The sequence below is a fragment of the Nicotiana sylvestris genome, chromosome 3 (assembly GCF_000393655.2).
Source record: "Nicotiana sylvestris chromosome 3, ASM39365v2, whole genome shotgun sequence".
NCBI lineage: Eukaryota > Viridiplantae > Streptophyta > Magnoliopsida > Solanales > Solanaceae > Nicotiana > Nicotiana sylvestris.
This window is the reverse complement of record NC_091059.1, coordinates 137,030,905-137,057,152: the sequence shown is the minus strand read 5'-3', so window position 1 is coordinate 137,057,152 and position 26,248 is coordinate 137,030,905. Positions and strand designations below refer to the sequence as shown.

The 26,248-nt window shown below is 36.7% G+C and overlaps 1 protein-coding gene across 1 annotated transcript in view; it reads right to left on the bottom strand.

Annotated features, from left to right (window-relative positions):
• LOC138888071 (uncharacterized) overlaps positions 1 to 20,686 on the bottom strand; it is an 82,629-nt gene extending 61,943 nt beyond the window's left edge. Inside the window, exons 1-2 of the mRNA XM_070169873.1 lie at positions 19,813 to 20,686; positions 18,839 to 19,348 (exon numbers count right to left, since the gene is read on the bottom strand). Of these exons, the coding sequence (XP_070025974.1) occupies positions 18,839 to 19,348; positions 19,813 to 20,686 (1,384 nt within the window). The remainder of the gene's footprint in view (positions 1 to 18,838; positions 19,349 to 19,812) is intronic.
• Between the last annotated feature and the right edge of the window lie 5,562 nt (positions 20,687 to 26,248).

The following is a 26,248-nucleotide window of genomic DNA, read 5'->3' as shown; positions in this document are numbered from 1 at the left end:
TTTGGTCCGAACTACGCAAGGTCTGATTCATGTTTGACATAATACATAGGCAATCTCTAAGAGTCGATCACCACGATAAAGATATCTGTAATAAATAAAAGTGAATAACAATAAAAAAAATTCAAAAGCTGGGACGATACAAGCAACCGAGCGAATGCATAATAGAAAGGGATTATTTGTCTAGGAGCATTGCATCTCAACGTGTGATTATATATGTGTTAAACTCTCGAAACTAACAAGTTTGTCCATTTTCAGAATTCAACCAGTTAGTTTCTCTAAAGAGTATACTGGCATATTATCACTATCACACAAGATCAAAAGGACCAATACCCGAAAGTATGTCTATCCCAGATGTTGACACAAGTATGGAGATAGAAGAGATGGATGTCGGGAAAATGAAAGAAGAAATGCTTAAGCTCAAGCAGCAAATGGCAGAAATGTATCAAGCTTGGTCTACAGGACAGTTGCCCCCATCTTACCCAAATAACCCTGCTCCATCAATAATCCAAACTCAGGATAATATCACCACTGAATTATCCCCAAGTTTCCCCATTTATCAGCACTACCGAGGCACCACCTCTCAGACACCACAGTCTCCACCTCCAAAACCAGTTCCGTACCTTCCTCCACCTATGACTCCTGTTTTTGTAGCACCTCCCCCTGCTACATTTCACAAATCTCCTAGTGAGCCTACATTTCAGGCCCAAGACAACCAATATTACCCCCCGGAGCCCACCTTCAAAGCCTCCGAAATCAATTCACCTGCTCCTCAGTTTGATCTCCCAACCGAAATTAACAAGCCAGCCAAAAATGCTGAACAAGAAGAGATGTTCAGGAAGGTCAAAAGTCTAGAACAGTCGTTCCGAGACATGCGAGGATTAGGTGGGCAAGTCAGTGTAGCCTACAAAGATTTATGCTTATTCCCTAATGTACAATTGCCATTTGGCTTCAAGATGCCCAAATTTGACCTATACAGCGGGCACGGCGACCCAGTAGCCCACCTAAGGGGTTTCTGTAGCAAGATGCGAGGAGCTGGGGGAAAGGATGAATTATTGATGGCTTACTTCAGTCAAAGTCTAAGCGGATCAGCTTTGGAGTGGTATACACGCCAAGACCATGGAAGATGGTACACCTGGGATGACCTGGCACAGGCATTCGCATACCATTTCCAATACAATCTGGAAATCATCCCAGATCGATTATCTTTGACCAAATTTGAGAAGAAACACAATGAAAGTTTCAGAGAGTATGGTTTTCGGTGGAGAGAACAGGCGGCAAGAGTGGATCCTCCTATGAAGGAGAGCGAAATGGTAGACTACTTCCTCCAAGCCTTGGAACCAACTTACTACGCCCACTTGGTTTCAGCGGTTGGAAAATCATTCAACGAGGTAGTGAAGATGGGAGGTATGGTAGAAGAAGGCCTCAAGACAAACAAAATCATGAGCTATTCAGCAATTAAAGCAACTACTCAAGCTATTCAAGGCGGGGTAGGAGGAATCGGAAGAAAGAAGAGGGAGGAAGCAACCGTAGTTGATTCAGGAATTTGGCCAGGACCCAGGGGTTCACCGCTTTACTATAATCAGCAACGACCTCGCCAATCAGCTTACCACCATGATTCATCCCAACATTACTATCACCCTTCAGAGCCTCATTTCGCCATTAACCACGCTCAAGCATACAATCAGCCACCTGTTCACACCAATTGGCGTGCTCCTGTCACACCAAATACCTACCCCCGAGCTTATCCCGGACCAGGTTTCAGGCCTAGACCAGCATTCAGGGGAGAAAGGGAACAGAAAAAGAAAACTTACACTCCATTGGGAGAGTCTTACACTAGTCTGTTCCACAGGCTAAGACAGTTAGACATGTTGAGACCAATACAATCCAAGCTACCCAATCCTCCACCAAAGAATCTGGATTACACAATTAGCTGTGAATATTGCTCCGGTACACCAGGCCATGATACAGAGAAATGTTGGCATTTGAAAAATGCGATACAAGAGCTGATTGATACTAATAAAATCGAGGTTCAAACCCCCGAAGCTCCAAATATCAATAGAAATCCAATGCCAGCCCATCAAGAGGCTAATATGATAGAAATCATACAAGCTGATGGGGAGACAAAGAAGCCGTCACAAACTGTCATGATGATCAAGTCTCATGAAACCAAGCCAGATAAGCAGTTAATGGAGGAGAAGCCGGTGTCTAAGCATAACAAGAATGGTGGTGAACCGTCTATGATAGTCGATGAGGGATCATCGAACAAAGTTGCCGCAAAACAAGAGAGGACAAAGGTGATAGTACCAGGGGTTGCTAACAAACCCGTCGTAATTGTGGAAGGAGCACGTACAGATCGGGTTATTATTGCACCTGTAATTCAGCTGCCAATCATCAACAACAAAGCCATCCCATGGAATTATGAACGGGTGACCGTAATGTACAAAGGCAAAGAAATCAAGGAAGAAGTGTGTGAGGTACAAGGTTTGACTCGATCGGGAAGATGTTTTACTCCTGAAGAGTTGAGAAAAACTAAAAACAATCCAATGCCCACGAAGAAAGCTGTGACGGAAGAAGAGGCGGAGGAGTTTTTAAGAAAAATGAAGCTCCATGATTATTCTGTTGTGGATCAATTAAAGAAGACCCCCGCTCAAATTTCATTGTTATCATTACTGATCCATTCAGAGGAACACCGTCTGGCATTGATGAAAATCCTGAATGAAGCTCATGTTCCTGAAAAGATCTCTGTAAATCATTTGGGCAAAATAGCCAACAGAATCTTTGAGACGAACAGGATTACATTTGCTGATGATGAATTACCTGTGGAAGGTACCGAGCACAACAGAGCTCTTTACCTCACCGTGAAATGTGAAAACTCCGTAGTAACCCGAGTATTGGTCGACAATGGGTCCAGTGCAAACATATGCCCTCTCTCCACTTTAAACAAATTAAAAATTAAAGAGGAGAGGATTCAAAAGAACAGTATCTGCGTACGAGGATTTGACGGTGGAAGTAGAGATTCATTTGGCGACATAGTGTTGGAACTAACTATAGGGCCAGTTGAATTCACAATGGAATTCCAAGTTTTGGACATGACTGTTTCTTACAACTTGTTGTTGGGTCGACCATGGATCCATGCTGCTAAAGCAGTCCCGTCAACATTACATCAGGTTGTCAAGTTTGAATGGGACCATCAAGAAATAGTCGTGCATGGAGAAGAAAATTTAAATGCTCACAACAGCACCATTGTACCAGTCGAGGGAGCAGAAATTGACCAAGGACCATGGGTATACCAAGTGTCAGACACAGTGTCGGTAGAGAAAATTCCAGAAGGAAAATACCTTGCGAATCCAAAGGTATCCTCTACATCAGTCATGGTAGCTTATGAAATGCTGAAGAATGGCTTTATACCCGGCAAAGGTCTGGGCTTATCTTTGCAAGGAATTGTACAACCAGTATCTCTCCCCGAGAACTGGGGAACATTCGGTTTAGGATTCACACCAACCGCCAATGACGTGATGAGAGCCAGGAAGTTGAAACACCAAGCATGGGTTCTTCCAAAACCAGTACCACAGCTGTTGAAGTCTTTTGTCAAGACCGGTGCTAAAAATCGCCCGATAACAACAATTCCTAAATCCCAGGTCAATCCTGAGGAGGAATTAATTGAAAGGTTCGAGAAATTGTTTAGTGATGTAAATATGCTGGAAGACGGAGAAGGGTGTAGCAACGCAGAAGTTCAATTCGTTGGACCAAAAACAAAGCTCAATAATTGGAAAGCCACTCCTCTCCCAATTCGAAAGGAGTCTTGGTAGTTTATTTTGATTTTTTTTTCAGTTTGTTTGGGATATTTCAAGGTTGTAATCCCAAAATTTATCTTACAGTTGGTTTGAAGCGTGCAAAACCTTGTTATTTTTCATTATCCAATAAAAAGCAGTTTCCTTTTTATTATCATTCCTAATAGCTTTCTTTTCTTTTTCTTCTTTTTTGTACAGTTCTTTTTATGCTGGCTCTAGTGATATGGCATGCATGAGGAATCTTCAGCCCAGTCTTAAAAATCAATCTGATTCCGAAATATTAATTCAAGAAACATATTGTGATTATGAATCAGAATATGATGAAGATGAGGTTTTTGAAGAGATTAGTAAAGAGTTAATTCACTTTGAGGAAAAAATCAAACCTAACTTGAATGATACCGAGGATGTCAATATAGGGGACACGAGTAATGTCCGAGAAACTAAAATAAGTGTCCATCTCGAGCCAAAAATCCGAGAGGAGTTAATTAAAGCACTCATAGAATTCAAAGATATTTTTGCATGGTCGTATGACGACATGCCGGGCTTGAGCACTGATTTAGTGGTCCACAAATTGCCCACCGATCCAACAGTGCCTCCTGTCAAGCAGAGGTTGAGAAAATTCAAGCCTGATATGAGTGTGAGAATTAAAGAAGAAATCACCAAACAATTGGAAGCAAAGGTCATTCGAGTCACTCGATATCCTGTTTGGTTAGCTAATATCGTTCCTGTGCCAAAGAAAGACGGCAAAATTAGAGTATGCGTCGACTATCGCAATCTCAACAAAGCAAGTCCAAAGGATAATTTCCCATTACCCAATATCCATATCTTGATCGACAATTGTGCCAAGCATGATATAGGATCTTTCGTGGACTGTTATGCCGGATATCATCAAATTCTAATGGATGAAGAAGATGCAGAAAAGACGGCATTCATCACACCATGGGGAACTTATTGCTACAGGGTAATGCCATTCGGTTTGAAGAACGCCGGAGCAACCTATATGAGAGCAATGACCACAGTGTTTCATGATATGATACACAAGGAAATTGAGGTATACGTGGATGATGTAATCATAAAATCAAAGCATCAGACCAACCACGTTGGGGATTTGAGGAAGTTCTTCTTAAGACTTCGCAGGTACAACCTCAAGCTTAACCCTGCCAAGTGCGCATTCGGAGTTCCATCTGGAAAATTGCTGGGATTCATAGTCAGTCGACGAGGCATCGAGCTAGACCCATCAAAGATCAAAGCCATCCAAGAACTGCCACCCCCAAGAAACAAAACTGAAGTAATGAGTTTGTTGGGAAGGTTAAATTATATCAGTAGGTTTATTGCTCAGCTCACAACAACCTGCGAGCCAATTTTCAAATTGTTAAAAAAGGATGCTGCAATCAAATGGACCGATGAGTGTCAGGAAGCGTTCGATAAAATAAAAGGGTACTTATCAAACCCACCCGTGTTGGTCCCGCCAGAGCCAGGAAGACCTTTGATTCTTTACTTGACGGTTTTGGAAAATTCATTTGGTTGTGTATTGGGGCAGCATGACCTCACTGGCAGAAAAGAACAGGCCATCTACTACCTTAGCAAGAAGTTCACAGCTTATGAGGTTAAGTATACTCATCTGGAAAAGACATGTTGCGCCCTAACATGGGTAGCTCAAAAATTAAAACACTATTTGTCATCCTACACTACTTACCTCATTTCTAGGTTGGATCCATTGAAATACATTTTTCAAAAAGCCTATGCCAACAGGAAGACTTGCAAAGTGGCAGATATTGCTCACAGAATTCGACATCGTCTATGTGACTCGGACTGCAATGAAGGCTCAAGCACTGGCCGATCATTTAGCCGAAAACCCGGTCGATGAGGAATATGAGCCGCTGAAGACTTATTTTCCTGATGAGGAAACAATGCATATCGACGAGGTGGAGCAAATTGAAAAACCTGGCTGGAAACTTTTCTTTGATGGAGCTGCTAACATGAAAGGAGTCGGAATAGGAGCTGTAATCATTTCTGAAACAGGGCATCACTATCCTGTTACGGCTCAACTACGATTTTATTGCACCAATAATATGGCTGAATATGAAGCTTGCATTTTGGGGTTAAGGCTAGCTGCAGACATGGGTATCCGAGAAATCTTAGTCATGGGAGATTCGGATCTTTTGGTACATCAAATTCAAGGAGAATGGGAAACCCGAGATTTGAAGCTCATACCATACCGACAATGTCTACATGATCTTTGTCAGCGGTTTCAATCAGTGGAATTCCAACATATTCCAAGAATCCATAATGAAGTTGCTGATGCATTGGCTACTCTAGCATCAATGTTGCACCATCCAGACAAAGCTTATGTGGATCCAATACATATTCAAATCCACAATCAGCACGCTTATTGCAATATGGTTGAAGAAGAATTTGATGGAGAACCATGGTTCCACGACATCAAGGAATATATCAGGATGAGCATATATCCCGCACAAGCCACAGGAGATCAAAAGAGGACCATCAGGCGATTAGCAAATGGATTCTTCTTAAGCGGAGGAGTTTTGTATAAAAGAACACCAGATCTTGGATTATTAAGATGCATAGATGCCAGACAAGCTACAACTGTCATGACTGAAGTACATTCAGGAATTTGCGGACCCCACATGAGTGGATATGTGTTGGCAAAGAAAATCCTCCGAGCTGGTTACTATTGGCTTACCATGGAGAGAGATTGTATCAATTTTGTGCGCAAATGTCATCAATGCCAAATACACGGAGATTTGATTCATTCTCCACCATCCGAGTTGCACACAATGTCGGCACCATGGCCTTTCGTCGCTTGGGGCATGGATGTGATTGGACCAATTGAACCGGCAGCATCCAATGGTCACAGATTCATTCTGGTAGCTATTGATTATTTTACCAAATGGGTTGAGGCCAAGACATTCAAATCAGTGACCAAGAAAGCTGTGGTCGATTTTGTCCACTCAAATATCATATGTCGATTCGGAATCCCGAAGGTGATCATCACAGATAACGGTGCTAATCTTAACAGCAACTTAATGAAAGAAGTATGTCAACAGTTTAAGATTACACATCGTAACTCTACCCCATATCGGCCCAAGGCGAATGGAGCAGTAGAAGCAGCCAACAAAAACATAAAGAAGATACTGCGGAAAATGGTAGAAGGTTCAAAACAATGGCATGAAAAATTACCCTTTGCATTATTGGGATACCGCACTACTGTTCGCACTTCAGTAGGAGCAACTCCTTATTTGTTGGTATACGGCACCGAAGCAGTAATTCCTGCAGAAATTGAGATTCCTTCCCTTCGGATCATTGCCGAAGCAAAGATTGATGATGATGAATGGGTCAAAACCCGTCTAGAACAGTTAAATTTGATTGATGAAAAACGATTGACCGCAGTATGCCATGGTCAATTATATCAAAGAAGAATAGAAAGAGCATACAACAAAAAGGTGCGTCCCCGGAAGTTCGAAGTAGGTCAGCATGTGCTGAAACGCATTCTTCCACATCAGGTTGAAGCAAAAGGCAAATTTGCTCCGAATTGGCAAGGACCATTCATTGTGACCAGAGTATTATCGAATGGTGCACTATGTTTAACAGATATTGAAGGCAAATGCATAGATATGGCAATCAATTCTGACGCGGTAAAGAGATATTATGCATAACTTTTGAATGTTTGTATTTAGCACTATTTCAAAGATTGAAATGACAAAGGCAATTTATTCTGCTGTCCAAACACTATACCATTTGCTTCCCCTTTGAGCCATGCTTGTTTCTTTCCTAACCTCTCTTGGAATCAATAATAATAATCAATAAAAAAAAAAGATCAAAATCTTCACTATTATGTAGTGAACTACGTTTGACCTGATTCCTCAAAGAAGGATACGTAGGCGCCTCACGGCTCGGTCATAGGGTGCACAACATGCACAATGTGCACGGAAAAGAAATATCAAGAGACCCCAATCAAGAAACTGGGGCAGGAATTGTATTGGAAATAAGAAAAGATTCCAAGAGTTGTAATTTTAAACCCATACCACAGCTATTTAGCTTTTAATACCTTTTCCATTCCTAACCTTATACCAAAAAGACCTTTCGATCAATCTTAGAAAAATGCTGATGCAAGCAAATGAAGTGGTACAAACAAGGAAAGAAAGTAAAAATGAGAGAGTCTTATAGGTGAAAACCCGCACGGGCACCATAAGGCGACGGAAGTTGAGAGAAAAGTAAAATGAGAGAGTCTTATTGGTGAAAACCTTCGCAGGCACCATAAGGCGAAAGGGAAGTGGAGAAGTGAAAAATGAGGAAAATTGATCAATGAAAACTCCTTGAGACAATTGAAAGGAGATTGATTAAAAGACTGGGTTGATTAATCCGAAATGCATACCCTGATCATTGGTGCCAGTAATTCCAATCAGATAAGTCTTTTATTCCTTTTCCAACAGTCATCCAAAAATTGGATTTTTCTTTTCATTCTATAATTGTCGAAATCAGCGTATTTCGCTACTAATAATCTTACTTTCTCCAAGCTTTGAGATAAATTTTATTCTAAACAAATAAGAAAGAATGTCAAGGTATACTACCAAGATCCAAGGCTACAAAATACGGCCACGAAAGGTGGGAGATAAAATATGGGTGTAAGAAAGAGGAAATCAAAAGTGGATCAGCAAAGTCAGAAGAGGCATTTGATTACAGTTAAAAGGTTTTAAAGGAAAACATACAGAAGGAAATCCTATAGTCAAGGATCAATTACAAAGACAAAATAGTCTTTTCAATCATTCCAAGGCAATAAAGAAAGACGAAGAGAAACATCACCATCGGCAAGAATACCACAACCAGCCACCCTGCTTTAAACTAACGAAGTTTTCTTTGATTTTAAAACAGGGGCAAATACAATATTTGTGTCTGGAAATAACTGGTAAAGAAGAAGAAGTCAGGCGTCCACCTGGAAAAAGAGGATGAGAAAAGAAGAAGTCAGGCGTCCACCTGGAGAATGAGGACAAAGAATTGAAGAATTCAGGCGTCCACCTGGAGAATGAGGATGAGAATTGAAAAAATCAGGCGTCCACCTGGAGAATGAGGACAAAGAATTGAAGAAATCAGGCGTCCACCTGGAGAATAAGGATGAGAATTGAAGAAATCAGGCGTCCACCTGGAGAATGAGGATAAGAATTGAAAAAATCAGGCGTCCACCTAGAGAATGAGGACAAAGAATTGAAGAAGTCAGGCGTCCACCTGGAGAATGAGGACAAAGAATTGAAGAATTCAGGCGTCCACCTGGAGAATGAGGACAAAGAATTGAAGAAATCAGGCGTCCACCTGGAGAATGAGGATGGAGAATTGAAGAAATCAGGCGTCCACCTGGAGAATGAGGATAAGAATTGAAAAAATCAGGCGTCCACCTGGAGAATGAGGACAAAGAATTGAAGAAATCAGGCGTCCACCTGGAGAATGAGGATGAGAATTGAAGAAATCAGGCGTCCACCTGGAGAATGAGGATGGAGAATTGAAGAAATCAGGCGTCCACCTGGAGAATGAGGATAAGAATTGAAAAAATCAGGCGTCCACTTGGAGAATGAGGACAAAGAATTGAAGAAGTCAGGCGTCCACCTGGAAAATGAGGATGAGAAAAGAAAAAATCAGGCGTCCACCTGGAGAATGAGGACAAAGAATTGAAGAAGTCAGGCGTCCACCTGGAGAATGAGGACAAAGAATTGAAGAAATCAGGCGTCCACCTGAAGAATGAGGATGAGAATTAAAGAAATCAGGCGTCCACCTGGAGAATGAGGACAAAGAATTGAAGAAATCAGGCATCCACCTGGAGAATAAGGATGAGAATTAAAGAAATCAGGCGTCCACCTGGAGAATGAGGATAAAGAAAAAGAAGAAGTCAGGCGTCCACCTGGAGAATGAGGATAAAGAAAAAGAATAAATCAGGCGTCCACCTGGAGAATGAGGATAAAGAAAAAGAAGAAGTCAGGCGTCCACCTGGAGAATGAGGGCAAAGAATTAAAGCAGTCAAGACACCCACCTGAAGAACGAGGGAATACAATTGAAGTGTTGAAATCAAAAGCCCGCTCATATGATAAAGGAGCACACCTAGAATCAATAAAGCAGAGAAGTCCAACAGAATCCCCAACAAGAAACAACAAGAGTTCCAAAAGGAATACGGAATAAGCCAAATGCCCAAGAGTCACCAAGATATCAAGACAACAAGAAACGCAAGGGCATGATCTAGATAAGATTTTTATAATTCATGTACCATAGTCTAATTTAGCTTTTTGTATTTCCTTTAAAGTAAGGTGTAATAAGGAGGTCAGCAAGCAGTAAAAACAGCACAAAGCAGCAGTAACATCACAGTCCCATGGTAGTCCCAGCTACCAAAAATTCCCGAACTACATTGACCTGATTCCTTTATAGCCAAGGATATGTAGGAAACCTTTGAAGCAGAGGTTCGGTCAAATCTTTCAAAAAATGCTTCCCACGGAGTATTCGAACGGGCAAAAATCGCTCGTGTCCGCTCACTTTATCTTTGTACGAAAACTCTTCAAGTTTCCGCACAAAGAGGGGCAGCTGTGAGCACGTAATTTTTGCCTTACGAAAAACTACTCCAAAATAAATCAAAAAATAAAATAAATTTCTTTTACTGTGTAATTTCTGAATTTTGCGTGGTGTTAAATATTTGTTTATGTCCGTAAAATGTTTGTTTTGTTATAATTAAACAAAATAAAAATAAAAGTACATGTCTCATGTATATCTAGGATTTAAGTACGCATTTAATTAAGTTAATTTAAATAAAATCACAAAAATATGCATTAATTCTATTTCAAATGTTTCATTGTTTGATTGATGTTTTGTCTATGTGTTAAATAATTATTGTAGATTGATTAATATATTTTTGAGAAGTTAAAATTATATTATAGTTAATATTATTGTAATTTTGATTTTTTTTATTAGGATTTTTTTTTTTTTAATAAAATCAGAAAATAAAAAAATTGCATACAAGTTATAAGATTTGGACCTGGATTAAAATCCAGGCCCAAATCAATTGAATCCCTTTCACGGCCCAATCCAAAACAGCCCTGTCCGGTCCAATTCAAAGCCAGAACCAAACGACGTCGTTTGGTCATCTCTCATCAAGGGCCGTTGGATTAAATCCAACCAACGGCCAAGATCTCATCACCCGAACCCAAGACCCTTACCCGATCCATTGACCCGGTTCAACCCGTCCCCCAACTTAAACCAAACGACATCGTTTGGTTAAGTGAATAGATCCTAGCCCTCCATTCTAATTGATCCAACGGACGATACTAATCCACCCTACCCCTATATAAATCCCAAACCTTACCCAGCCCCTAACTGAACACCCCCCCCCTCTCCGCTCCTGTTCATCATCGTTCCAAACAGACCCCTAACCCTAGCCGCCCCTATTCCCCTTCGCCTGAAACCCGGCGGCATCAACGCCGTCGGTCACCAACTTAACACCATAGGACCTCCTGAACCTCCCTTACACAAATCCAACCTTAGTTTCCTTCGAATCAGGCCACAACTCTTCGAATCTTAAATCGAAGGTTGGCCTGAAAACTTGATCTAAACCAATCAGCCCCAAATTAACACCATGGCTTCCCCTAGTCATCCTGAGTATGGATCTGTTGGTTGTTAGGTTCGAATCCGTTCGGAACTTCTCGAATCTTCTTTTGAAGATTCGGACCAAACAAAAAAATTTACCCAGATCTGTTTCAAACTCACACCAGTTACCCTCCTGGCCTCCCTCGTGCCTAGAATATCTTTGGTTCTTCTCGAATCTGACCAGAAATGGTTAAATTCCAAATCGTGTTTTTAAGAACCCTAAAAAAAAACCAAACTTCCGGATTCTGTGCCTATTAAATGAAGATTGAGGTTTAACCGACCTTAGTCGAAGTATTTTCAGTGGAAAATACTTCGACTAAGGTCAGTTTGATTTCAAACAAAAAAGGTCCAAGTCCAAGTTGAGTTCGAGTCAGAATTTAATTAAAGTTCAGAGGTATTTTTCTATTTATTTTTGTGTATTCTACGTGTATTGTTGTCCGTATTAATAGCTTGTTAATTTTTCATCAATTCTGTCATTTCTGTCTATTTGATCCGAATGTAAATTGTTTCTGTTGGTTGCGGTTATTTACAATATGTGTAATCGACTCGATTAAGTTCGTCGATTAGTTATATTACGAATTTTTTCATTTCTGAAAATGTTGACTAAAACAGTCTGCTTCTATTTTAGACTAGTTATTGACAAATGTTGTAAATAGTCAATTGATTAATGCTCGTCAATTAAATCATGATTGTCTGTGAATCAGTGAATTCAAATGTATGTTGTATATGTTATTGTCTGAACATTAAAAGTTTCAGGGCATTGTCAGCATTGACAATGATCCTGTGTGTGTTTGATTTTGGTTTAATGTTAAGTCCAGTCTGAATGATTTTGATAATTTCAGAAATATGCTGTTATGATGTTAGTTCTGAATTCAGTGTTGTAATGTCCAGTTTGAATTCCAGTTTACAAAAGTTGGTCAAATACAATTGTGTTTAGGAGGTTAATAGGATTGATTTAGCTGTAAATCAGAAAGATAACTGAGTCTGTACAGATTTTAGAATATGTTTTGCTGAAGGTTCTGATTTTTCAGTAATAACATTAGGATTTCAGGGGCACTTATGGGAATGAAACAGTAAAAACAGGGTGTTAGTACTAGTATATTATAATGTAATGTTAGTTGCTATTAGTTAATAATACTAATGGGGAACAAGGGATAATGGGCTGCTGAAAATCAGGGAAAAGGTTTTACATAATGGGATTTTCTGTTTTTAAAAAGAAGAAGGGGGTCCAAGAAGCACTTAAATTGCCTAGGACCAGCCCTGTATAAATACAGGAGCTGGACAGACAGTTAAAGGACAGAAAATTTTTTGAGTGAGAAAAAAGAGAGAATTTTTGAGTGAGAAAGAGAGAATTTTAAAAGAGGAAAAAGAAACAGAAAAGGAACAAAAGAGCATTCACACACACACACAGATATACAACAACAGAAAAACAGAAATCAGAAACAAACTGAATTTGAAACTGAAAAAAAAAATTGAAATCTGAAATGTTGTTCTTTTGTTGAATTTGTTCAACTTTATGTGATTCCACTGTTCAGTTAAAATCTGAAGTGTCTTTCAAAGTATCTTACTGTGAATCTGGGCTCTTCGAATCCTATTCTTGATCAGATTTACTGTGTTATCAGTATATTCTACTGAATTTGTTACTGCTGTAACTGCTGAAACTTACTTCTTCTACCTCCATTTTCAGGTATATGTCTTTTAAATTTTAAGTCGGAAAGAGATTTCAGCATGACCCGTCAATGAAGCTTGAATTGAAATGTTATTTTCCAATTGTCCAAGTTCATTAGTTCTAATTTTCATTTTTATGTTAGTTAACTAATAGTGAATTCAATTTGATAGCTATGAGTTAAATTGTCTTATTTTGAAATTCATATAAAGTTTTGTAATAATGTTAGCTATTCCGAAATCTCATTGGTATAGATATACGTGAATTGTCAAAACAGGGAGTGAGGCATAAAAATGGGCCATTGATTACATCCCATAATACCATTAGTTGAATGTAATGATTAAGAAGTTACATTAGTAGAATATTTTGTAACAAATATGATTTTTTGTTTAGGTTGGTATAAGTTATTATATGGTATGATGACAGGTATAATCATATGAGTAAAGTAAGTTGGTATAGCTCATCATGATGTTAAAACGTTATGAATATTTACGCCAAATAGTTAGGTTATATGTAAGGTAACTTTGTTGAATTAACTTGCATAATAACGCCTTTTCTATAAATTTGATGCTTATCTACTTTCCTAAAATAAAGTGACCAAATAATTAGGTCTATTAAGATTAAAACGAGCATGTGAGAATAAGTTGATTTGTATATACACAAATGGCAACTTCTTAAATCAATGGTAATAAAAAATAGAATTTGCATTAAATAATCATGAAAATTCCCGGAAAATATTTCCTTCCTTTATGAATCATTTATGTTTGGTTTCAAATGCAATTTATTCTTTGGCATATATATATGTCACATTTGTTTTAAAGTTAGTATTAATCATATTTTTATTCTGTCCTTTGACTTTGAATAATTGGAATGAATTTGATTTATATTCGGAAATTATAGTCAATGGTCAGTATTTAATAAATTGTGGTTTACTTTCCAAAGTTTAAAGAATATCTTAAAACAATATTTTTCGTGATATAACAAACATTTTTTTAAAAAAATTTCCTTAATATCATTGCAAATATTTTTGCGCAATTAGGGATACGTTCGCGTACCCTGATTATATTTTAGAAGCAAAAATTCGGATTATGCGTACGCGCCATTTCGAACAAATATTTAGTAAAAGGATTTTTCTAAAAGCATTAAATCAATTTCATAAAAACCCAATATGTATGGTTCACCATTTAAGAAAAAAAATAAATATTCTTGATTCAACACAATTTCGAAAAAATGTGCTTAATAAATATATTATCAAAAAATTATTGTGTACACGTACGCGTGACACAATTCCGCATTTTTAAATTTGTAACACGAATATACGTACGCGTAATTCGATTCGAAGAAGGGTCCTTAATCACGATAAGTATAAGCGGTAGCAAAATCAGATAACATCAATATATTTAATAAAATCAAGATGATTAAGCCAATAATAAAAACAGTTAAGCGACCGTGCTAGAACCACGGAATTCGGAAATGCCTAACACCTTCTTCCGGATTAACAGAATTCCTTACTCAGGATTTTTGGTTCGCAGAAAAATAAACAGAGTCATATTCTCCTCGATTCAGGGATTATAATTGGTGACTTGGGACGCCTCAAAATTCCCAGGTGGCGACTCTGAAACAAATAAACAAATCCCGTTTCGACTGTCCTTTAATTGGAGAAAACTCCCCACGCGCCCCGCGGGCGCGGGAAAAAGGAGGTGCGACAGCGACTCTGAATTTTTAATAAAATGATCCCGTTTCAATTATCACTTTAAATTGGAAAAAAACTCCCTTATACCCTTCCAGGGGTGTAGGTAAAAAGGGAGGTGTGACAGATGGCACACGTGTAAGAGGTCACATGTTCATTTGGATCCGTGGTTCCATTATACTTCGATATTTCGGGCATACGGAACTTCTTCGGGATTGACTTCGGTGCTCCACTCAGGGTGAAAGTCTTTTGGATAAATTTGTTGAAGTCCAGGCCTTTCAATATCGGGGGCGCTGCTAGGATTTAATCAACTCTGAAATTATAAGTCTCCACTTTTTGTAATTGGACTCAATTTTCTTTTCCCCTGATTCCACCCGCTTTGTTAGTTCCTCAAGCATCTTAATGATTTCAGGGTTGGTCCCGGGCTCAGCTTTACCCGGCCTCTCCGTGACTTGCTCATTCCTTCGGGTGTTTTCTCGGGATTGTTCGGGCTGAACTTTGCTGGGGTGCAGCTTTGGTTCTGCAGTTATGTTATCGGCACCTGTTGAGCTTGTAACATTTCGAAGATCACCCGCAAATTAATCTCGTCGCCTTCACCTTCGGGCGTACCTCGAGTCGTTGGTCGGGCTCCTCCACGAGCGTTATTCTCAGTGTTGGTTGACAGGTTGGCGTCGATGGACACATACGAGTTGGCATCAATTGGGTCTGCGAATGGGGCTCCGTTGGGATCAGCAAGAGGCACCTCGTTGCTAGGTGTTATATTGTTGTTTTCACCATGATCGCCAGACTCAATATCAACATTGAAGTGAGCAAACTGAGAGTTCGACATCCTTAGGCAGATCTAAAATTAAAATCTTAAAGAACAAGCGTAAAATATAGTGTGTTATGGAAATTTGTATCAAACTACCACTATTATCCTTAGCCCCACGGGGGGAGCCAAACTGTTTACCCTTAAAAATGGATAAAAAATTAATTTATATGTGGTTTTAAGGATACGTGGGCTAATTCAATACAAATGATTTATGACGTTAAATAAGCAAATAAAAGATGGAGTAAATAATCAAACCAATGATGATATTGAATCCGAGCTCGGTTAAAGGCTTAACAAGAAGCTCGCCTTCGATTCCGAACTAAAGTTTATGAAGAACTTATGAACCAAAACAAGAACTTTGAACAACCTTTAGAAACAGAGAAAAATAGATGTATATTGCTTTGGTATGCATGTTACAATGTGTCTAATGAATAATCAGCTTCTCCTTTATATAGCAGGAGAGTTTTACCCTAAGTACAGCTGTAAAAAAAATAAAAATCTTCCTCTTTGCTAATCACTGATCTACCGCTGATACGGGCCGAGATTCACGTCGTGACATCCAGTTGGACACAGATATCACGGCCCTTTGTTAATCGTGCGTAGTCGTTAGGCAATGTTCTCCGGTGTCTCGGAACTCGAACCATACCTGGGGGGTATGGTCTCGGTGGCTCCGAAGGCAAGTGTTTTACTCGGGCCTGGCCTTGATGCAAGAGGCTCCTGGCTTCGATTTTTATTCCGTGTAGTCATGTCCTTGCTTCGTTTGCTCAATAGAAAATTGGGGTGCTCACTACCCCCGGTTTTACTCGTATATAACTATAACACTTTTGAAACTTGTAGTTTAATAATGTCTGAAAAAACCCTCTAGCATAATTCGAATGGAGGCTTACTGCTGAGCCCACTCCGGTCTCGTGGAACGGGCCCCAATAGTTGCAAGAATAATGACTATAAAAACTTATTATTAAAGATAAAATAAAATATTCAAATAAATTTGTTTCTATACTTAAAAAGAAAGCAGTTTTTAGAATATACTAAAAAGAAAATAAGCAAATGAATCGGAGAAAGCAATAACGTAGTTGCCGTATTTGCGGGCTAACGACTTTCATCCGCAAGGGCAACTCCGCTACAGAGTTGGCAACTTAAAAATGTAATATACTTCTCTTTTTCTAATACTAGTCTTATGGAACGCGCTTTACGGGTGTACCTAAGTCAGTGAGTATACGACTTTTTAGAAAATCGTAAGTACTATTCCTATATATATATATATATATATATATATATATAATATCTAGTTAAGAGGCTTATTTATAAAACCTTCCATGTTAATTTTTCTATTTTTTTATTTTCATTCACCGCCAATACTATTCTTATGAAAACCAATCTAGGCATCTTAAGAGTTTTGTCAACTTGAAAAATAATTTTAGTTATATGATAAATTTGATAAATAATTGAATTGGAATTTTAGACTTAATTTGGTTTTAACATTAACAATTTTTTTTTGGTTGATTCCAAGTTTTAAATATTTAATTATAACTTAAAAGAGATTATAATTATGTTACATCGTTCAAATAAGAAAATAATTATATAAGGAAATTAAAATTTAATTTATTGATAGTTCTGAATAAATATTTCTAATAGTTCAAATATAAAATAATCTTCGTTAATTTTCAGATCCTAAATATTAAAATAATTTATATGAAATGTATTATAATTATGTTAAATAATTCTAATATGAAAGGATTAAAAAGCTATTAGCTAAGATAGAACACCTAAATATTTGTCAGCAATTCCCATATAATTACTACGTTTTGACCCAAAAATATATAATGATACGACATTTTATTATAGCATCAATAAGATTTTGTTAATTGAATTCTTCCTTTGGTATCTAACATTCCATAAAGTTCTCGCTAATAAGCATTAAAGTAGTTACCGTAACAATGGTTGCATATGTATAATTTTTTACAACACCTGTAGAATAAGATTGTACTTGTTCCAACGCGTAATGCTTTTTCTCTTTGTCATCCTAGCTTTCGTTAGTAGTCTATATAAGTAAACTTTGATTTGAGTTTAAATTTTTAACTATTAAAATTTTTACATAATTTCAATAAGGAAGGATTTTGCTTACAAAATTTTAGCTAACTTTAAAGTCCAAAATATTAGGAAAATAAATTAAATTATTATTTTGTCTAGAGTAAAATCTATTTTTAAAGGGTAAAAAAGATGAACGACATTTTGCTAAGGGCATTCGTGCTTTTAATTTAACTAGTTTATCTGCACGTGCGTTGCTCGTATATTTCAAGTCATTTAGTATACTTTTTAGTAAAATAATATTAATATTTTTAAAATAAAACTTTAAGCAAATAATTATACTTAGATAAAAAAAATAAAGTATGTGTTTTCATAAATTATTAATGTGGATAATTGTATGATGACTTATTTATCGAGGTCAAGATGATTGAATATCGTGTGAATCTACTCAAATAAAAAAAACATATGATTTTTTTTACTTTCTTTGTTTTTAAAAGGTACAAACATGTAATGAAACATATCTTACCTAATACTTTCTTATAGATGATATTCCTGGTATATATGTCACGACCCAGATTTTCCACCCTCGTGAGTCGTGATGGCGCCTACTCGTGAAAGCTAGGCAAGCCGAGTATTATAGATTCACTAACTCTTTTATCTAGCCCTTTTTAATAGTTTAAAACAACATACGTTCAACAGTGATATATTAACAATAATTAAAGACATGCGGAAGACGTAATCTGATAACTTAGCCAAAAACAAGTACGGCAATACCAAGTACATCTCTACCCGGAACTGGTGTCACAATATCACGGATCATCTACGAATACTACAAACAATTGCCTGGAAAGAAAGATACAATCTGTCTCCGAAGTAAATGAAAACAGAATATAAAGATGGAAGAGAACGACGGGGCCTGCGAACGCCTGCAGGACTACCTCGGAATCTCCGACTGGACTGAAGGCAGCCACCCAAAGTTATGGTTCGCATGGTATGTATCCATGGTCGTCCTATGATGGCGTTGTAGGTCGTTTCCTGGTTCATGACATGGAATGTTGTTTCCAGGGTGACCCCTTCTGCAAGGACAGGTAGCACTATTTCTCCAGATGTCCACTCTACTGCATTATTAAAACCCGTTAGTGTTATGAAATGTGGTATTATTTTATCCTCGAGCCTCATTTGCATGAGAACTCTCGAGTGAACAATACACGCACCGCTTCCGTCATCCACCATGATTCTTTTTACATCGGTATCAGTGATGCGTAAAGTTATAACCAAATCATCATAGTGAGGGAAAGACAAACCGTCGGTATCTGACGTATCGAAGATGATACTATCTTCAAGGTCATCATATCGTTCGTGGGCGACTGTCCGTTTGAGTTTGTGCATGGTGGTGAACTTCACATAGTTGATTACCATGTCATCGCCGCCACTAATGATCATTTGTATGGTACGGGCTGGTGATGGTGTATTTGGAGGCCCTTGAGATGGGTTGCGCGCTCGAGCGAAGTTGGCCCTTCCTTTATCGCTTAGCAGTTCTTTCAGGTACCCCTGGTTCAACATCCTAACTACTTCTTGCTGCAGACCTATGCAATCTTCGGTCTTGTGTCCTCTTTCTTGGTGGAATTCACAGAGGACGTTCGACCTCCTGGTGCTTGGATCCGATTTCATCTTTTGCAGCCACTGCACCTTCGTGCCCAACTTCTCCAGTGCGTACACTATCTCTGAAGGGGAAACACAAAAATTATGAGCAGATAGTAGTGGAGGCATACCTCTTTCGTTGCGGAGGGGTGCAGCGTGTCGTGGCGCGATGTCCGCATGACGTAGATGGGGCGGGTTGGATGTTCGGATATAGGGCTGATGTCTTTCGCGATTGAAACATGGTGGTTGATCTCTTCGCCCGTCGTTACGTCGATCTCTCCTTGTCTCGGCCTGGACTGATGTTAATCGTTGAAGCAGGCCGTTTAGGTCGTCCTTGTCTGCCCTCACCTCGGCGCAGTAGGTGTTGTGGATCTCTTCCCATGTGGTAGGGGGTACTTCATGAGTCTACTGAGCAGGTTTTTGGTTACCTTTGACCCGTTCCTGTTTAACCCATTTTGAAAGGTTGCTACTGCCATCCCTTCTGACACGTTTGGTAAACTCATCCTTACTCTGTTGAATCGGGCCAGGAAATCCCGGAGTCCCTCGCCTGTCGTCTGCCTGACGGCGAAGATATCATTGACCCTAGCCTCAGCCTTCTTCGCTTCTGCATGAGCGGTGGCGAATTTATCCACCATCTCTTCGAACGTCGATATCGATCGTACTGGTAGCTGGGAGTACCATGTCAATGCTCCTCCTGTCAAGATCTCACCGAACTTCTTTAGCAGCACAGACGATACATGTTTTTTTGATAGATCATTGCCCTTTACTCCGATAACATAATGGATTAAGTGATCCTCCGGGTCCGTGGTACCGTCATATATTTTCAAGTATGGCGGCATTTTGAAGGTCTTTGGAATAGAGTGTGGAGCAGCCCCTTCGCTGTAAGGTTGTTCGACGAATCGTCCCACTTCGTATTTTGGTAATAACTTCGGAGCACCTGGTATTTTGTCGACCCTCTCCTGATGTTCCTTCATCTGGTGGCGTAGTGTTTTGTTCTCGTTTTTCATCTCTTCCATTTTCTTTAGGATGGCCATAAGTACATCGTCACCTACATTAGTAACAGTATGTGTGTCACCTGCTCGTGTAGCGCTTGGCTCATCGACGGTAGCTGCGATTTCTGTAGTTGGTACGTCTTCGACATCTCCTTGAGTGGGTTTCTCGAGCATGTTGCTCAAAGCACTTGTTAACCATCCTTCTAGCAGCTTTTTGACTGCTGGTGGTGCTTCCCCCACCATGGATGTTGAAGCTCCCCTTTCGCGCAAGATCGTTAGATCCCAGTGGGGAAGAGATGAGATCTCCCCCTCCAGTGTAGCTCTTGGTGTTGTATTCTCATTGTCTTTTCTACCGACTTCGTTGAGGGAGTTCAGGAGATTATTCGAGTCATCTGCTACCGCCTTCAGCCTCGCTTCCTTTCCCGCCATTGTTGGTTTTTATGAGGTTTGAAGAAAAGTAATTATCACTTTCAGGAATCTAGATGAGAACTATGATTTCAGCTATAGAAATCCCCACAAATGGCGCCAAATTGTTTGACTCAAAAGATGTTAAGACCTTTTTGAACAAATCAATCGAAGATGAAGGGGTAAATTATAGCTGAAGATAATAATCTCTAGAATAATAATAGGTAAAAGGAAGAGAGTTGCAAAGTTTCTTTTTATTCAAGATTGGTAAGTTTCCCAGAATTCCCCCCTTACAAGGTCTTTTTTCCCCCTTATATACTAGAGAAAAATCCTTCGGAATTGTAAGCAACCAAATACAGGGAATATTCGGCGGAATATTCTTAATGGCCCCTAATGGGATTACACTACCACAGGGGTCGTGCAGTTTCTTCTTTCGCCCTAAGATCGTCTCCCTTGGGACGCCGATTCAAAGGTACTTGGTCGTTTGTCGTGCTCGTCATAGGTCGAGGTCGGTCAAATTTGGACCCATACAAGTATAGTCATCAAGAGAGTTCCTATTAGGTGCAGCATGATGTCTGAAAGATTTAGAATCCGCTATTACTTATTTGCAGTAGTTTTTTTTTTAAAGGTTCGCCATAGAATCCACAATGATCTTATTATCAAATAGCATCATTCCATTACTTCTTTCGTAGTTGATCAATTAGTTCGGAATAGACCAAGCTTTGGTAAAACCTAAATTACCCAGTTAGTGTTAGATTTGTCTTCTCTTTTTTTTTTTAAATCAAAAACTTTGTCAAAGAAATCAAAATCAAAATTGTTTACAACAACAACAACAACCCAGTGTAATCCCACAAGTGGGGTCTGGGGAGGGTAATATGTACGCAGACCTTACCAAAATTGTTTGATTTTAAAAAATCAAAAATAAACAAGGAATGCTAAGAGATTCAAGAAGTAGCACGATCATCAATTGAATTAGACAGAAATAAAGATATACTGAATAATCATATTAGAGTTCACAATGTACCATGGGAGTTGTCGCGTCAGTGTTTGAACATTATTTAAGCACTTTGTAAATAAATCAAAATCAAAACTGTCTGGTTAAAATAAGAACCTAAAAACAAAATAACTACCAAGAAATCATTCAAAAAGGTAACATAATTATTAATTGAAAAAGATAAAAATTCACATAGATTAAAGAATTAGTCATATTAGAACTCACCATGTATTATAGTAGGAGTTTACCTGACATAGGAAAAATATATAGCCGTTGGTAATACTCTAACTGATGAAATGTGTTGCATTTGCATGTCGAAGTTATAGGTAAACCGGTCCCGATCACTCCTAGGGTCGTTATATGCTGATTGCATTATCACACAAATCATAAGCCAATATTCAAGGGAAATAAAAGGGTTGAAAAAGTCCATAGAAATTTATCTGTTAAGAAGGCACTGTAGTCCAAATACATATGAACAAGAACCATGATTTTTTTTCTTTTTTAATTTGAGTTGCCTTTCTAAAATTTAGGATTTATGTTTATATTCTTATTTTATAATTTCAATTGATATGCCCGCCAAAAATGTCTGCCTTTAGATTTAATAATTGTGAAAAGTCACCACTAGCACTAATGTGAAGCATCACATCCCTTCAAATAAATTTGATGTTTATTTAAAAAAATTGGTAAAAATAAGGTATTTAAAAGAACGGCATTTAGGTAATTCAACTTTTTAGTTAAGGGCTTCCCACTTTTATAATAATATAAATATAGATATAGATAGATAGATATAGTATAAATAAGATCCACCAAAAGATATGAAACTCTAATGGGCTAATTTTTTGTTACTTTGAGAAAAGTGTAATTCTATCGTTTAATTTACCTAAATTTTCCAATTGTATATACAATATTTTTTTCTTCCTATTATTCACTTTTACTGTTCTATACTACTTTTTTCTACGTATTTTCCTGATAAACAGTAAACAATTCAAATTTCACCTCTTATTACTAATGAAGTTATCAATTTCTTTTTCGGCAAAGGGCTAAATATACTTCTTTACTTTCAAATATTGTTTACTTGTACCTCTCGTTATACTATCGGGTTATCTATACCCCTACCGTCATACTATTGGGTTATTTATACCTTTACTGTCATACTTTGAAACAAAAATACTCCTATTTTGGATGGAGTGACACGTGGCAACACCAGATTAAAATGACCCATTTCTTTTTTTTACCTGACCCGTTTTAAAAACGGCAAAGGGCTAAATATACCCCTCTACTTTCAAATATTGTTTACTTGTACCCCTCGTTATACTATTGGGCTATCTATACCCCTATCGTCATACTATTGGGTTATCTATACCCCTACTGTCATACTTTGAAATAAAAATACCCCTATTTTGGATGGAGTGACACGTGGCAACACCAGATTAAAACGACCCATTTCTTTTATTACTCGACCCGTTTTTAAAAAAAAACACACAACCCGACCCCTATTATCATTTTTTCCAGTTTTTTTTCAAAATTTCAGTTTTTAAAAAACAAAATTATTTTGATAAAAACAAAAAAAAATTCTGTTTTTACAAATTTGTTTTCCAGTTTTTACAAAACAAAATTCTTTTAAAAACTGAAAAAATAAAAAAAAATATTTTTCAAAAACGAAAATAATTTTTTCAGTTTTTAAAAAACGAAAATATTTTGTTAAAAAACGATTTTTTTTTTGTTTTTACAAAAAAAAAATTCAGTTTATACAAATTTGTTTTTTCAGTTTTTACAAATAGGAAATCTTTAGAAAATTTAAAAAAAATATTTTTCAAAAACGAAAATATTTTGTTGGAAATATTTTTTTCAGTTTTTAAAAAATGAAAATATTTTGTTAAAAACTAAAATAAAATTCCAATTTTTGCAATGTTTTTCAGTTTTTACAAATATGTTTTTACAAAAAAAAAAATATTTTGTTAAAAAATCGATTTTTTCAGTTTTTATAATTTGTTTTGCAAAATCTTTTCAATATCTACTCAATTTAAAAAAGCGAAAATATTTTGCATTTTTTTTTAGTTTTACAAAAAGAAAATTCTTTAAAAAAACTGAAAAATGAAAATATGGTTCGGGTTGTGGGTTTTTTGTAAAATGGATTGGGTAAAAAAAATGGGTCATTTTAATCTGGTGCTGCCACGTGACACTCCATCCAAAATAGGGGTATTTTTGTTCCAAAGTATAACGGTAGGGGTATGGATAACCCAATAGTATAACGAAGGATATAGGTAAACAATATTTGAAAGTAGAGGGTTATATTTGGCCCTTTGCCGTTTTAAAAAAACCCACAACCCGACCCCTATTTTCATTTTTTTCCAACTTTTTTTTAAAAAAAAAATTCAGTTTTTAAAAAACGAAAATATTTTGTTAAAAAACAAAAAAATATTTTTTTTTTCTGTTTTTACAAATTTGTTTTTCCAGTTTTACAAAACAAAATTCTTTTGAAAACTGAAAAAATGAAAGAAAATATTTTGTTGAAAATAATTTTTTCAGTTTTTAAAAAACGAAAATATTTTTTTTTCTGTTTTTACAAAAAAAATTCAGTTTATACAAATATTTTTTTTCAGTTTTTAAAAAACGAAAATATTTTGTTAAAAAATGAAAAAAAATTCCCATTTTTACAATTTTTTTTCAGTTTTTACCAAAAAAAAATATTTTGTTAAAAAATCAATTTTTTCAGTTTTTACAATTTTTTTTGCAAAATCTTTTCAGTATCTACTCAGTTTAAAAAAATGAAAATATTTTGCAATGTTTTTTAAGTTTTACAAAAAGAAAATTCTTTAAAAAACTGAAAAATGAAAATATGGTTCGGGTTGTGGGTTTTTTGTAAAATGGGTTGGGTAAAAAAAAGAAATAGATCATTTTAATCTGGTGCTGCCACGTGGCACTCTATTCAAAATAGGGGTAGTTTTATTCCAAAGTATGACGGTAGGGGTATGGATAACCCAATAGTATAACGAAGGGTATATGTAAACAATATTTGAAAGTAGAGGGTTATATTTGGCCCTTTGCCGTTTTAAAAAAACCCACAACCCGACCCTTATTTTCATTTTTTTCCAGTTTTTTTTTCAAAATTTCAGTTTTTTAAAAAAAGAAAATATTTTGTTAAAAAACAAAAAATGTTTTTTTTTCTGTTTTTACAAATTTGTTTTTCCAGTTTTTACAAAACAAAATTCTTTTAAAAAACTGAAAAACAATATTTTTTTAAAAACGAAAATATTTTGTTGAAAATAATTTTTTCAGTTTTTAAAAACTGAAAATATTTTTTCTGTTTTTTACAAAAAAAATTCAGTTTATACAAATTTGTTTTTTCAGTTTTTACAAAAAGGAAATCTTTAAAAAACAAAGAAAAAACATTTTTCAAAAACGAAAATATTTTTTTGGAAATATTTTTTTCAGTTTTTAAAAAACGAAAATATTTTGTTAAAAACTGAAAAAGAAATTCCAGTTTTTACAATTTTTTCAGTTTTTACAAATTTGTTTTTACAGTTTTTACAAAAAAAAATATATTTTGTTAAAAAAATGATTTTTTCAGTTTTTAAATTTTTTTTTGCAAAATCTTTTCAGTATCTACTCAGTTTAAAAAACGAAAATATTTTGCAATTTTTTTTAAGTTTTACAAAAAAAAAATTCTTTAAAAAAACTAAAAAATAAAAATAAGGTTCGGGTTCTGGATTTTTTGTAAAATGGGTTGGGTAAAAAAAAATGGGTCATTTTAATCTGGTGTTGCTACGTGGCACTCCATCCAAAATGGGGTTATTTTTGTTCCAAAGTATGACGATATGAGTATAGATAACCCAATAGTATAACGAAGGGTTCAGGTAAACAATATTTGAAAGTAGAGGGTATATTTGGCCCTTTGCCGTTTCTTTTTATATATGCTTCAATTTGTTGCCTATGATGTTTCAATCATACTTTATTTAACTTCTTCCATAAAAAGTATATATTTGAAAAAGCTGAATAATTTACATTTAAGTAGTTGTTCTGTTTTGGCAATTGGCGACGTGATTCTCTCTAATCCTTTGCTTGTACTTACCAGACAGCTCTTGTGGGTGTTCGTTGGTTGTACAATTTTCATGGTTGGTCACTCCCCATTCTTTACAATCTGCAATTATATTCCCTTTTTACTTAATTTATTATCAAATTAATATGCTTACACACACTTAAATATACGCAGATGAAAACGAAATACCTCTGTTCATACTTTAATAAGGGTATTTATGGCATGTTTTAAGAATACTAAGATTCTTTTCTTTTTCTTTTTTTTTAATTTTGTAATTATAACTGCAGGGTCCCAATTATCCAATTTCCCAGAATAAAGTGAAGGGTAGTTGTGTAGATTTGTGGAATGGTGAGTCGCACGCACCAAAATAAACCATGTACTATTGGGGGTTGGTCGACTCGTGGTTTTTGCCGCAATAACGACTTCGTACGATTTTCATTTCGTCTTCTATTCATTATTGTATTGATCAACTAATTTCTCCGTTATTAACAAGTTAAGTTTTATTTTTGTCTTAATATCTAATGTTCCTTTCAGTATTGATTCTTTACTATTT